Source organism: Protomyctophum parallelum (genome assembly GCF_964188405.1).
Source record: "Protomyctophum parallelum genome assembly, chromosome: 22".
Classification (NCBI taxonomy): Eukaryota; Metazoa; Chordata; class Actinopteri; order Myctophiformes; family Myctophidae; genus Protomyctophum; species Protomyctophum parallelum.
In genome coordinates, this window is record NC_139714.1 from 15,979,186 (window position 1) to 15,995,071 (window position 15,886).

General features: G+C 42.6%; 1 protein-coding gene across 1 annotated transcript in view; it reads right to left on the minus strand.

Moving 5' to 3' along the window:
• snd1 (staphylococcal nuclease and tudor domain containing 1) overlaps positions 1–15,886 on the minus strand; it is a 360,720-nt gene that overhangs the window by 32,012 nt on the left and 312,822 nt on the right. The window contains 2 exon segments of the mRNA XM_083794554.1: positions 6,287–6,490; positions 11,336–11,521. Of these exon segments, the coding sequence (XP_083650680.1) occupies positions 6,287–6,490; positions 11,336–11,521 (390 nt within the window).

Sequence of the window (15,886 nt, forward strand, 5' to 3'; positions counted from 1 at the left end):
AAAATCGTGGGATAAAAAAATATATATAAAAAAAAGAAGAGATGATTGCGTTCACGCCAGCTGCTTGGCTCGGTGACTGACTGACGGAGAGAGAGAGGAGGGGGGGGCTTTGAACGACGTGGGACAGAGGGGGGGGGGGGGGGGGGCTTTGAACGACGTGGGACAGAGAGGCGAGACGGAGGGGGAGAAGAGAGGCGAGTTAGTGGCGTCGTCTATATACTATACTATATACTCTATCTGTACGCTGTGTGTGTGGTTTTTGTCCCCGCACATTAATGCCCTCATGCCTTCATCATGCGAGGACACGGACAAGTGGTGAAATTAGCAGATCTACAAGTGTTTGTAGACCTGATATATTTTTCACCAATTGGTTCTAATAACTTCTCAGACCTCACGTGCAAAACTGTTCACTTCATGATTCAAAATTTACGGTGACAATATGAAATGTAATAAATGGATGAAAAGCGTCCGTGCTCTTCTCTTTGCGTTCACACTTCACAGCCCTCCCACGGGGGGACCCGGCGGGTGACGCTTCCTTTATCGCCATGGAGACGGCCGTTCAATCCCTGTCAACGAACGGCCTGGCGCCGTCACTGCCAGGGGGCGCCGCCGCCGCCGATTGATTACTTCCTTCCGCACAGCTGCTGCCGCTCTGAATGGAGACCGACTGTGTTTCCTCCAGACGTCACAGCGTTCAGCACGCACAACTTGAAAAACACTGTGATGTCGTCTCGTTTCACAGCCCCCTCAAAACCAACTTGGAAACTGTTGTCCCTTTTATCCGTTGTTCCACGTTCTTAGTCCACTGGAAGAGGACTTTGTTTAAAACGGGACATTACAGTAAGTCACGTTTTTAACAAAGTCCTCTGTTAACCTGAGCTGTTAAACTGAGATCAGCTTCTAAAAATGTAAAAAGCTATGTTTCTATGTCAGCTACGAGATCTGCTTGTAGATCTGCTATTTTTCAATAGCTAAAGCATAGCATAATGCTAACACCAAAAGGGCTTCCCGCCCCCAAAATGGGTTAAAGTCTGATTTCTAAAGATACCACGATTTATACTTCATCGCATATAGCGATAAACGGCAGTTTAACGACACCATCGTACGGTATATATACATAATAACCGTGTGGACAGACAGTCAGTCATAAAGACTCAAGAAGAAACAATTCAGATTCGCACTGTGAACAACAAAGCCGAGAGACACTTGTATGCAGTCGCATCTTTGAATACAAATTTGCCCTTTTTGCCAAACAATACCTTGGAGAGAAGAACATTTGATTCACACTCATTCGTCTGTCTCTCTGAAGTCTTTTCTCTGGTTGACAGGGTTGTAACGGCCCCCATTGTCCCCTCTTTATAGGATACGTTCTTTGTAAGCCGCGAGGCGATTATAGTTCAGCCGCAACAAACACAAGTTAATGCTCGCCTAAATACACAAGACAACACAAGCCCAGAAAAACCCTCACACTGCTCGCTCGCTCGCAAGCCCATGGATGCCTTTGGCTCGGGGTTTGAAAAAACCATGCCATGAAAATGGTGTGGAGGCTTTGTGCTTTGTAGAATCATCAGGAAGGGGGGAAAATAAATAAATAAAATGAGTGCAGCTTTGGCAAAGGGTTTGGCGGGGAGCTTTGGAACAGCATTTGATGAGTTGGAACTGTCACAAGTGCTGCAGAGCTTTACTTTTGAGGGGTGCTAGCCCCTCCTATGTACAGCTTTTGTGTGAACACAAACATTGACTAAAGTACCATGTGGTACCCAGCTAAATGATAGAGAGTTGGTAACTAAATGTGACCACATTTGACTGAGGGACTGCCATTGGTTTTGGAGATATGGCTTATAGAGTATATGTCTTGCAGAGAAACAGCGAGTTGAGAAAACAGGCTTGAAAGGTTCACTTCTGTGTACTCTAACATTACACCTAGCTACATGTTTAAGCATTTATTCCATATTTACATGTTGATTTCAGCTCTGACGTTTATTTCAGTCATGCTCTAGTATGTGAAGAGACTGCCTGTGCTATTAACTCATTTTGAAAAAGAAAGAAAAACTCAGTGAAAAGCTGGAATTTGCGCGATGGCAGGCAGTCGAATCTGGTCACAAATGGACCCGCACGGACGGTGATCCGTGGCTCAGATGCCTATTGGCCACATTGTGGGACGGAGGGTTTATAAATCAGTGCCATTGTGTGGACGGTGGGTTTATAAATCAGTGCTCGCATACCGCTATAAGCTCCATTAGCCAGAGCTGCTTTATAGTCCAGGACTATCGGCTGGCAGGTCAAAGGTCAAAATACTCTCCGGAGTCAGAGACGCGCGGCGATGCGTGCTGCCTTATCGACTGCCTTGGGCAGTTAGAAGGAAGGAAGCCGTGTTATTGGTTATTCTGTCAGCGTGCACGCGTGTGTTTGTTTATGAGAGAGTGAATAAGCAGGCTAATGTTTGTTTGTAGGCCTGTGTGTGTGTGTGTGTGTGTGTGTGTGTGTGTGTGTGTGTGTGGCTTGTATACTATGTAAATGTGTTGTGCTTACTTGGGACATGTATATATACATGTCCCAAGTAAGCACAACACATTTACATAGTATACGGATATATATATATATATATATTCGCTGTCATATATTGCCCTTGTATCTCCAGATTTAAACTTTTAGCCATAATACAAGTCAGTGTTGTTTTCGTCAACTAAAACTATAAGACGGAAAATGTTCGTCGACTACCTTTTTTCACTGATGAAAATTAAATGGAAACTAAATGAAAACTAAGCTATGATGACTAAGACTAAATATATACTGACAATTTTGTCAACAAATAAAAACTAGACTAAAATGATAGGAAGGGACTATAGTGGACAAGAGATCCACTATAAGTCATTTTACACGTGGTTGCATGCTGAAAATAGCAGATCTACAAGTGTAAAAACAGTCATTACGACGGCATCAACACATTTTAGTCGACTAAATCAACTGTAGATTTAGTCGACTAAAATCCTATGATATTTAGTCGACTAAAACACCAAGACATTCCAGGTGACTAAAATGTGACAAACTAAAATGAAAACTATTCAAGAGACTATGACTAAAACTAAAATAAAAAAATGTGCTGCCAAAAACAACACTGACACAAGTGTCGCGTAGTGAAAACAGACGATCTACACGCTCACAATTGAAGATGTTAGCCTATAATGGCATGCCCCAAAATACAGGTTGAAAGTGTTAAAGTGAGTCTGAGTGTTTTTTATGGATAATAATGACTGTACAGATAGCTTACTTATGATCCGTGATGACTATTTCTATGTATTTGATGTATTACCATGTGTTGTTCCTGCTTAACCCATTCTGACCTGAGATCAGATTCTAAAAATGTCTTGTACATCCTGACAGTTTTCTGAAAAAAGCTATGTTTCTATGTCAGTCGTTCTTCGATTTTTCAAAAATAGCAGACCTACAAGCTCGTAGCGCGCCACTCGGTGGCGCGCTATGAGCTTGTAGATCTGCTATTTCTCAATAGCTAAAGCATAACATAATGCTAACACCAAAAGGGGTTCCCGCCCCAAACTGGGTTAATGTAAGTCGCTCTGGATTAAGCTAAATGCCTAAACAAGGGCCTGTGATTAATAAAACAACGTAATACATTGGATCCATTGGAACATGGAGGGTTATTTCCACCCGACAACAGACGATATCCGCAACGCTTGAGACATACAAATGTACATAAACGTGCATACAGTAGCACACTTGTAACAGACTCAACTATTCGCGGGCATCAATTTGTTCAATACGAGACCTCGAGAGTAATGTTTGAGGGGCTGTGCGTACTGAGAGAAGTTAATTGTCGCAGAAATAAATATTCTCCATTTTTACTTTATCTTCCTCGTTTACAGAGTGGCTTTCACACGCATACCGCCGGGCCGATTAGCATAATGAGGAGGGAAACAAACGAGGCACGCTTTATAATGTTAACGGAGGGGATAACAGCAACATGGCTGCCATCAGAGAGAATGAAGTGCCAAGGAGTGTGTTAGTCTGCCATAGGGGGCATTCGGAAAGGATAGAAACATGTTAAAATGGGAAAACAAATTAAAGAAAAACAAATGAAAAATTATATATACATACACACACACACGTATATATATATATATATATATATATATATATAATTATATATATACAGTATATATATATATATATATACATTTCTACTGAATTTAAATTAATACGAATATTATGCCACTTGAAGTACTTTCAAGCTGGCATGGTTGTTATTGTCAAATCGGAGCGGAAAATTGCTAAATCCACAAGCGCATATCATATCATCTACAACAGATGGACTAACCTGTCATATCATCTACAACAGATGTAAACTAAAATTAAAACAAATCACGCGATTGAATTAGAGTTCTAGTGGTTGATGCACCTGGACGGTAAATCTTCTAATTTGGTATGGAACGCTCGGTATGTTTTTTTTTTTCAATGACGAATGGATACATGTCTTCATATATGGTATGAAAACAGCGAAACCATAAAAACAACAACTTCTCTTGTGAGGACCTTCACAATGAACATCCTTCACAATGATCTGTTTCTCAATTCTACTATACTATATTCTACTGTCCCTCACAGGCATAGTATTGTGCCTGTATACACACACACACACACACACACAAACACACACACACACACACACACACACACACACACACACACACACACACACACACACACACACACCCCTCTCTATGTGGCTGAGTGGAGTGGTGCGCTTGTTACCGTAACGACCGAAACGCTAACGATCACATGATAAAGGCGTCACAATCACTGCCGGCTTTGATGACAAACCATAACCGTCCGAAGAATTAACGGAGATAATGACGGCGATTACACTACGATGGCTAAAGATGAGGCCCATCACCATTACGCGGGTGAATTATTGCGATCGGCGATGACACGCCGGGCTCCGACATCCAAACTAAAATCTCACGACATGTAGTCGACTAAAACTAGACAAAAAAAAGAGTCTGGGTCCGAGTCCACTTCAATTCGGCATAGAGTAGCGCAAACGTCGATCACTCTCTGCTGATTTCTGATCTTCTGCACCTTTGTTAAATTGACGCACACACACTCCTCTCTCTCTCTCTGTCACTCTAATTAATTCGTCTCATGTCGCGCAGTTGCGTCTAGATTCTCCCAGCGGATCCTGCCGGGAGCTGCCTATGCGATCTACCAGTAGATCACAAAGGCCGTGCAGGTAGATTACATGACAGGTCCCTAAAAGAATAGTTAATTTAAATATAAACTATTTTTGGCATCTGCCACTTGAATTAAGTTGACTTGATTCATTGACATAAAAAAGCCTGTCAGCTCAAACCCACGACAATACTTTGTTTTCAAGAGTGTTGCTGCGCCCAAATGTCGGTAGAATTACAAAGTAAATGCAAAATCTCAACCTATTCCATTTCTCCCTTTCCCATTCCAATTGTATTTGTTTTACATGTAATGCCAGCGCCGATATTCCAAAGCCATTTTCATTTAAAAAACAAAAATCAGTGGGTAGATCTTGAGTCGATCATTTTGAAAGTAGCTCTCAAGCAGTGTTGTTTTTGGCAGCAAATTTAGATTTTAGTTTTAGTCATAGTCTTTTGAATAGTTTTCATTTAGTTTTAGTCATATTTTAGTCACCTGGAATGTTCTACTGTTTAGTTTAGTTTTAGTCGACTAAATGTCATACGATTTTAGTCGACTAAATCTACAGTTAATTTTGTCGACTAAAATGTGTTTTGACAGGCCTTGATGTCGTTGTAATGACATATTTTACACTTTGGTTGCATGCTGAAAATAGCAGATCTACAATCTCACAACGTGTCGCGCTGCGACGCGTTGTGAGATTGTAGATCTGATCTTGATCTTGTAGATTGTAGATCAGCATGCAACCCAGCATAAAACTGGATCTCTTGTCCACTAGTCCCTTCCTAACTTTTTAGTCTAGTTTTTATTTGTTGACGAAATTGTCAGTACATTTGTCTTAGTTTTAGTCATCATAGATTCCTTTTTATTTAGTTTTAGTCAGTGAGAAAAGGTAGTCGACGAACATTTTTCGTCTTAGTTTTAGTCGACGAAAACAACACTGCTCTCAAGTCAAAAAAGTGTGGGCACCCCACAGCTATAGACGAACACTAAAACATTTCCCGGGTGATTCAAATGTGATTCAAAGAGACCGTAGGACAAAAAAAAAAACCTAAATATGCCGTAAAAAACAAAATGGACACAGTGCCTGTGCGAGCCCTACCATCTTCTGCAGGTGCCTCTCCTTGCGGACGTCCACCATCACCATGCCCTCCTTGACCAGGTTGAGGCCCACGTCGTCCTTGGTGTCGTTGAACTGCAGGGTGATCTGCGGGCACGCCGACACCGTGAACTCCACGTTGAGCTGACACTGCGTGTTCTGGATGTCACGCACCACGCTGTCCACCACGTCGGCCCGCGCGTCCTCCTGAAGGAACCAACGACAAAGAGACAGTTACACCCCGTTTAGAACCCCATTCTGACCTGAGATCAGATTCTATAAAAATGTCTTCTACATCCTGACAGTTTTCTGAAAAAGCTATGTTTCTATGTCAGTCGTTCTTCGATTTTTCAAAAATAGCAGACTTACAAGCTCTTAGTTTTTTTTTAATATATTTTTTATCCCACGATTTTGTAACCCATTTTTCACCCCTGTGTCAATTATCTAATGTGATCCTGGGCTCTACACACCCTCCACCAACCTAGTCCCCATATATGGGGGACAAGGGGAGAGCAACGGACTTGAACTCATGCTTCCTTCATGCCTGAGTGTCCAAGTCGCTCCTTTACACCTGAGTTTCCTGGTTGGACGTAGCGCGTGGAAGGAACACGTTATTCCAACCAGTTCCTTTCCCCTCCATCAGGCGCCCCGGCTGGCCAGGGGGAGGCTCTTAGCGCGCCACTCGGTGGCGCTCTACGACCTTGGGCAGTGGTGATTATAAACACGGCCATTAAACGCGGACAAGACACAAGACACATGTTGTCTGCATGTTGCAACAGTGTGAGTGAGGCCTACGAGGGGTCAGTTCGTATGTCCGGAGCTAGACTAAGACAAATAGGGAAAGCCTTCCGATATGTCTATGTATATCGTGTAATCTGTAATGTATTGTATATACTTTCGATTGTATACTTTTATGGATCTGTGCTCCAAACCATGTGATCATGGTTGTGAGTTAAATAAATGATGACTAAGAAAAAGAGTTGACTAAGAAAAAGAGTTGAGTAAGAAAAAGTTGAAATGTGAAGATATGCGGTTTCAATATTGCACATTATGCTACTTCTACTTCCATCCCTACAGTCCCTAAAGTGATCATCCAATTACCAACAGTTTATTTGATAATATCTTCTGATGATCAACTTATTGTATTCATGGCTTCAGCTCGACTCTCTCTCTCTCTGGTCCTGTCTCCATAGCAACGCCCCTTCAGCTAGCCGCCCTTGGGTATGTGTGCGTGTGCGTGTGTGGGTGTGTGTGTGTGTGTGTGTGTGTGTGTGTGTGTGTGTGTGTGTGTGTGTGTGTGTGTGTGTGTGTGTGTGTGTGTGTGTGTGTGTGTGTGTGTGTGTGTGTGTGTGTGCACACACTGCATACATATGTGCGTCTTCTTAGATACAGTTTGTGTGATATAGCGTGCGTGGGCAGAAAGACAACTTGTTCAAGACATAGAACTCTTTAGGGCAGTTTTTGTCTCTCTCTCTCTGTCTGTCTCTCGCCCCCTGGTGAACTTGTCACAGTTGTGCTGTGGGGGAGCTCAAGGCGAGAGAGAGAGAGAGAGAGAGAGAGAGAGAGAGAGAGAGAGAGAGAGAGAGACACACACAGACTGAGTGGGTGAGAGAAAGACAGAGAGAGAGCTAGAGAGAGAGCGGGACAGACAGACAGACAGACAGACAGACAGACAGACAGACAGACAGACAGACAGACAGACAGACAGACAGACAGACAGACAGACAGACAGACAGACAGACAGACAGACAGACAGACAGACAGACAGACGGGGCAGTGAAGCAGAAAGCTGCCAGGAGGAAGTATTAATATGAATGAAGCCCTTCTGCTGAGCAGCACGAGGCCTCATTTGTGCTTCGCTCGCAACCAAAACCATCGCCCGGTCCCACACACGACACACGGCCCGGGTTTCAACGCTCTACCGAAGCACCGCAGGGGCGTGACCACATCGCGTGGGGGGTCAAGGGTCAGACCGAGGTCAGGTGGCAGGTATACCAAAAGGTTGTTAAAACAGTTTTACTGCCAGGAATGGTTTACTCCAGGTTACTGTCGCTGCGATATACGACATACCCGCCTTTTGTTTTATGTGTTTAATACGCCGTATTGTAATAATTAAAAAGAAACTCCGTCTTTGCTGCGGAGCTGGAGACGAGAAGGTTTCGTTTTGAAACCGGAAATCAACACATGCTGTGGGCTGCTAGGGCTTCTGGGAAATTGAGGCCAATGCAAATGAACGGGGTACAACGCCTCATGGAGGAGGGTCTTGTGGGGCCGTCTTGCGGCGCACCAAGATGGCGGGTGGTGCGATCGTTCATAACAAGCGGAGCAACCTTTTTTCGCCGGATTTTCACGGATCAAAGGCCCAAATAATTCAGCGTATGCTCTAAAGGTAATACAACAATCTCGGCAGTGAAGGGGGGTTGATTAAAATGCGGGTTACACGTTTAAAACAGTCAAACTGTTAATTTAGGAAGATAGTCCATCCTGATTGGAGCCCCCGGAGGCGTCATGGTACACTGTACAGTGGTACACACATCCTACAAACGGTCTCCTATCGCGTCCCCAAATTATTTTGGAGGGTCCCCAAATTATTATCTTTTGCAACTGAATGGCTAGAAAATGGAAATTAAGAATTTACATAGTACATGCATAAACTTTCCTCAAAGGACAACTTTAGTTTTTTTCAACCAAGGTTCATGTTTTAGGTTGTTATTAGAGAAACTAAAAGATGAGTGTTAATTTCTTTTCATTTGTTGCTTTCTTTAGTTTTAGGGATTTTAGCTGTTTTTGACAGGGGGGCGGGGGCATTCGAGCACGGGGCTAAATATGTATTTTTATACAAAATCTTATGGTGATTTATCTTTGTATTATTTACTATAGTCCTAATAAACCCCAGGAAATTACATCTGCCCACAGAAGATCACAGGATCTACTGAATGTGAAGGTAGCCTACTGGGGGAAGGCTTATACTGTGTGTATAGGCTCAATATGTCAGTTTGTCACATTCAATAGATCCTGTGATCTTCTGTGGCCAGATGTCATTTCTTGGGGTTTATTAGGACTATAGTAAATAATACAAAAATATATCGCCATAATATTTTGTAAAAAAAATACATATTTAGCCCCATGCTCGAATGCCCCCGGCCCCCTGTCAGAAACTGCTAAAATCCCAAAAACAAAAGAAAGCAGAAAATGAAAGAAAATGAACACTCACCTTTTAGTTTCTCTAATAACAACCTAAAACATCAACCTTGTTTGAAAAAAACTAAAGTTGTATCTGGTTTCAGTATTTATTTATGATATATTTTTCTCTAATATTAAAGGTATATTCAGTGATTTCACTAAAAAAAACCTTAGGTTTCGTTTTTGGCTGGGACCTAAGCCTTTCGTCCAATCAGGATAGAGAGCCAAAAACGAAACCTAAGGTTTTTTGACCCCCAGGGGTTAACTGGGGACAGGGAGGAACTCCTTATATGGTCAGCACACTCTATAGTAGAGAGGATTATCACAACAAAACAAAAAAATAAGTGATATTTTAATTAAGTGAAATCACTGAATATACCTTTAAGGTTATTTCTGCAGTCTGTTTGTATTGGGGGTGGGGGGGGGGGGTTCCTAGACAAAAACGTTGAGAACCCGCCCCTGTACTAGATCACTGTGAGAGTGTGTTGCTGCCTGGACAGAGAAAGGTAGTAAACCGTCTCTCTGGGGGGTAAAAAAAGCCATTTTAGTATGAAAAGCTTGTGAAGATTGTGTGGCTCGTTGACTACTGACCGTGGGGCTAAAGTTGGGGCTAAAGCAGTGTTGTTTCTGGCAGCAAATTTCTATTTTAGTTTTAGTCATAGTCTCTTGAATAGTTTTCACTTCGTTTTAGTCACATTTTAGTCACCTGGAATGTTCTAGTGTTTAGTCTAGTTTTAGTCGACTAAATCTACAGTTGATTTAGTCGACTAAAATGTGTTTTGACAGGCCTTGATGTCGTTGTAATGACATTTTACACTTTGGTTGCATGTTGAAAATAGCAGATATACAATCTCACAACGCGTCGCGCTGCTACGCGTTGTGAGATTGTATATCTGCTATTTTCAGCATGCAACCCAGCATAAAACTGGATCTCTTGTCCACTAGTCCCTTCCTAACATTTTAGTCTAGTTTTTATTTGTTGACGAAATTGTCAGTATATTTAGTCTTAGTTTTAGTCATCATAGATTCGTTTTTATTTAGTTTCCATTTAGTTTTCTTCAGTGAAAATAGGTAGTCGACGAACATTTTTTGTCTTCGTTTTAGTCGACGAAAACAACACTGTTGTTCTGGATGTCCTATTCTGACAGACTGACCAATCACAGCCTGGGTAGAACTATGATGCGGAGAGAAATAACACGGGAAGGGGGGCCTGTGTGTGCGTGTGTGTGGGTCTTGTAGGTCTGCTATTTTTGAAAAATCGTGAACATGCGACACCGATCTTTGAATATATATATTCTTTCAGAAGACTGTCAGACCTGAACGGGATAAGGTGTAGGTGATACAGTATCTGTGCCCTTTCTGCAACAACAGATGGCTAACAGTGACAGTACTGTACATACACATGTACAGTAACATGTTCCATAGACGTCAGAGCTCTGTGACGCATACATACAGTATAGATGGAACATGACCCACATGAATATAAAGAGTATGTGTCATCAGGCCCTAAGACACACACACACACACACACACACACACACACACACACACGTGTATCATATACTGTATGCAAACACACATGGGTGTACTTGCATATGGCATGCACACGTGGTACGTGCGGCACACACCCACACACCCACACACACACACTCGTACTCAATGGCCTGCGCTGCCAGGGCCCGGGTACTGAAGGGGGTGTGTGTGTGTGTGTGTGTGTGTGTGTATGTGTGTGTGTGTGTGTGTGTGTGTGTGTGTGTGTGTGTGTGTGTGTGTGTGTGTGTATGTGTGTGTGTGTGTGTGTGTGTGTGTGTGTGTGTGTGTGTTTAGTTGTGTGTGTGTGTGTGTGTGTAGGTGTGTGTGTCCACTTACGTCCTGTGGGACCTGGATGTATGCCAGGGCGTACTCGGTGGCTTGGGCAGCCAGGGCGCGGGTACTGAAGGCAGGGGGCATGGCCGCCAGGCGGGTGGTCGACACGATCTCTCTCTGGTGGAAGAAAGAGAGAAAATACAAAACGCATGAACGGAGAAGGGAAGAAGACTTTGTTCTGTTGCTTGAGAACCGAAACTGTTGGACCACATTAAGCCATTCTGGACGGGAACCCCTTTTTGACTGTTTTAAAGCATTGTTATACTTTAGTTTTTGGAAAAAATAGCAGATTTACAAGCTTGTAGACCTTTTTTTTATGAATTTATTTAAAAATGTGGCACAAATCTTTGAATATATACTCTTTCAGAGCGAACGTTTTTAACTCAAATCTTTGCTTCTGGGAGTTGGTCCCTGAAACAACACATTTTAAGATGGGGGGGGTCAGTGGCCAATTTCATATATTTTTGGGGGTCCTTGACATGAAATATTGAGAACCACTCAATCTTAAATTTCGAAGTCAGTCCTAAATGGATTAAAACAATCCCAAATCCTCAAAGTGACAAGCAGCGGCCACAGGGGGCGCCGCGCTTCACAGAGAGAACCTTCAGACCTAAGTGAACGTGACAGCGAACCGAGAGAGAGAGAGAGCTAAAAAACCCCAGATCAATTTCACACCAGAGTCCGGCCGTTCCTTCTAGTGCTAATGCGCGCACACACACACACACACACACACACACACACACACACACACACACACACACACACACACACACACACACACACACACACACACACACACACACACACACACACACACACACACACACACACACACACACACACACACACACACACACACACACACACACACACAGCGAGCGGGAGGATTATCCCATTCTGACCTGAGATCAGATTCTAAAAATGTTCTTCTACATCCTGACAGTTTTCTGAAAAAGCTATGTTTCTATGTCAGTCGTTATTCGATAAAAAAAAAATAGCAGACCTACAAGCTCGTAGCGCGCCACTCGGTGGCTCGCTATGAGCTTGTAGATCTGCTATTTTTCAATAGCTAAAGCATAGCATAATGCTAACACCAAAAAGGGGTTCCCGGCCAAAATAGGTTATTTGGGGGTGGTGGTGGTGGGGGGGGGGGGGGGACTTCTTTACGCGCACCAGTGATGAAGAACGACCGAGGATTGCTTTGTGAAGATGAGAAAGGACGGATGGATAAAGAAAAGAAAAGGACTTAGGTACTTAAAAAACATTCCGTGCAAAGCAGGGAGATAGTTTAATCTTCTCGAACGTCCTTGATGTGTCGACACGCTGAGGCTATTTACATTCAACGCTGCGCTTTCACTCACAATGTCGTCTTACTCTTTTCAGCCCATTTTGGGCGGGAATGGTGTTAGCTTTATGTTATGCTTTAGCTATTGAAAAATAGCAGATCTACGAGCTCATAGCGCGCCACTCGGTGGCCCGCTATGAGCTTGTAGGTCTGCTATTTTATGAAAAATCGAAGAACGACTGACATAGAAACATAGCTTTTTCAGAAAACTGTCAGGATGTAGAAGACATTTTTTAGAATCTGATCTCAGGTCAGAATGGGTTAATTCAGTGTAGCCAATTATTGTTACCCCTTTAGTATTGTGTGTGTGTGTGTGTGTGTGTGTGTGTCTGTGCATGTGTGTGTGTGTGGGCAGCCAATTAAGCACCCCTCCACACATTTCTGTCCTTTATTGGACCCTCTACTGTTTACTCTTTATTATCCTTATATTTTCTTTACACCTCGCTGCACCTTTTTTTCCGTACAGTATCTGTGATTTTTTTTTTAAATTATTTTATTAACTGCGGTTAAAAAGTAACGGCCGGTCGGCTTCCCTCCTCACGATTGTGGCCAAACTGTGTTTTTTATATTAGTGCACAAAGTTCCCAAACCTTTTCAGGCCCCACGACAGCTCAAAATAATCATTATTGTTTGAGCGGGGTAAACAAACCCAAAGCCTCGCAAAGCACTTGGAAATTAAGACGAGTTGAGGCGTTACATTTAGTTTGACTCTGTTCCACAGGTAACTATTGTGAATAAATTTAACTTGTGAAATGTGACAGACACCCAGTTTTCTATTTGGTTTCTATTCAACCACCCTAGGGGGCATTTCTGACAGCTGCTGAAAGTTGGGTTACCATCAACAACCAATATAATTGGCAAAATGTTCTAAATGTCATTATGCTTTAAGTGGCATGTCAAACTAGGGGCGTTTCATGATTCTGAAACCCATTCCAAGCATTCGTTTTGCACAAAAAAACACTCCTTGGGCTGAATTCGGCCATAGCCACTTTCCCAAAATGTGCTGACCTCATCATATTTGTGAAGACGGCTAGGACCGTAAAAATGAGTATGCACTTGGGCTGTATGCACTGAATTGTCACTCCCAGAGATCCCATAAGCTTAACCCATTACACATTCTAAAGAAAAGAAACACACACATTATTGATACAAAAAATTATAATAATAAAAAAAAGCTATAAAGAAAACTATTGTACCATCACTCAACATGATAAATTATTGACTTTTGACAGTTTTCTTTTGTCTTGCAGATACGAGCCCGGTTGAAAACCGCTTTTGGACGACAATCAGCACTTTCAGTCAGAGAAGCATATTATGGAATTCAATTTCCACCCCATATCAAAGCGATGTACAGTACAGGCTTCAGTACTTTAAACAACATGGCTCAAGACGACAAGCCAATCATGTTTTCACTCGTCTAAAGCCTGGTATGGAATAGTGGAACGGACTGCTTTCCACAAGGACAGCATGGAGTCTGTTTTGTACGATGTCGTTTCATAGTGTAACTGCAGGTCAGCAGTTCTCTCAAAGTGGGGTCTGGGGTCCCCCGGGGGTCCTTGAGGGGGGTCCCCCAGCAAAAATCAAGTTATTATAGCATCAAAACGCATACGAGTCACACGTCGCGATATAATTGCAGTTTTAAAATCTGTGTATTGTACTGTTTGCATTGCTTTTAAACCCTTAAGACTTCTATTGACGGGATTGACGGATTTAATGAATTAATCCAAACCTTCCGTTGACGGGATTGACAGGGCTGGTTTAATTCCCGATAATCGGGGGTTCAATGTAGCAAAATGTAGCAACTTTTGGCTAGTTTGGCTAACGGCCGATGTGATCTACCTAAAAACCGGCCGAAATCCTCGCATGCACGGTCGCTCGCTCACGCTGCGCGCGGTCTTTATGTGCATTGCTGCGTAAAATGCGATATTTTGGGCTTGATTAGAGCTTAATATCTTCTTCTGTCTAAATTAGACAGTATTGTGTTGTGCATGGCCTCTATTAACCCATTCTGACCTGAGATCAGCCCATCACACCCAATTTGGTGTCGGCATCATGTTATGCTTTAGCTATTGAAAAATAGCAGATCTACAAGCTTGTAGGTCTGATATTTTTGAAAAATCAAAGAGCGACTGACATTTTTTTTTAATCTGATCTCAGGTCAGAATGGATTAATCAGACCAGTGTGTGTTGAGTGGAAACCTCGTATGAATCTGATCTCAGGTCAGAATGGGTTAAAAGCCACTCCAAGGAACAGCAATGTCCGTGTCTATGTGTTGTTCACCTATATGTGACGTTAATGAGCACCAGTATGACTATGAGTACCAGTAGGGGCGCTGTTGTGCCAGAAACAGAGAGAGATAGGGTGCTGCACTGTTGCCTGCTAATGAGAGAGAGAGAGAGAGAGAGAGAGGGGGGGGGGGTTGTTGCACCACTCAGTTCAAACAGGTTCAAACAATAAAGGCGAAAGCCGCAAAAAAAAGACGTCATGCAGGCAAACATAATTACATCATGTTCATCGGAGAAATGTCAAGAAACACAAGAAAGTCGTACGCAACTTATTTCCGCCGTGGTCCTTAAACCACATGGACTAATAACTAATTATTTCTGCGTCTGCTCAGTGAGCTGAATATTAGTAATTGAGTACATTTGCAATGTACTAAAAAAAACAAGCTGTACATAAACACTGCAGGGCCCCAGGAGAACCCCGTTTAACCCATTCTGACCTGAGATCAGATTCTAAAAATGTCTTCTACATCCTGACAGTTTTCATTCTGACCTGAGATCAGATTTAAAAAATGTCTTCTATGTCAGTCGATTTTTCAAAAATAGACCTACAAGCTCGTAGCGCGCCACTCAGTGGCGAGCTATGAGCTTGTAGATCTGCTATTTTTCAATAGCTAAAGCATAACATGATGCCGACGCCAAAAATGGGTTCCCGTTCAGAATGGATTAATTTATGTATAGTGAGACTAGGATAACACTTAAGTTTAATGACCCATGGTCAGGGGGTTAATGTGTTCTTTGAATTAGCTCGATAGACCTAAAGCATTTATTAGGGACGAAAGAAAATAAGATTTATTTGAGCCCATAATACAGTTTGACGACACCACAAACGTAGACCCTCTTTTAACCCATTCTGAACGGGCACCCATTTTGGTGTTGGCATCATGTCGTGCTTTAGCTATGAAAAATAGCAGATCTACAAGCTC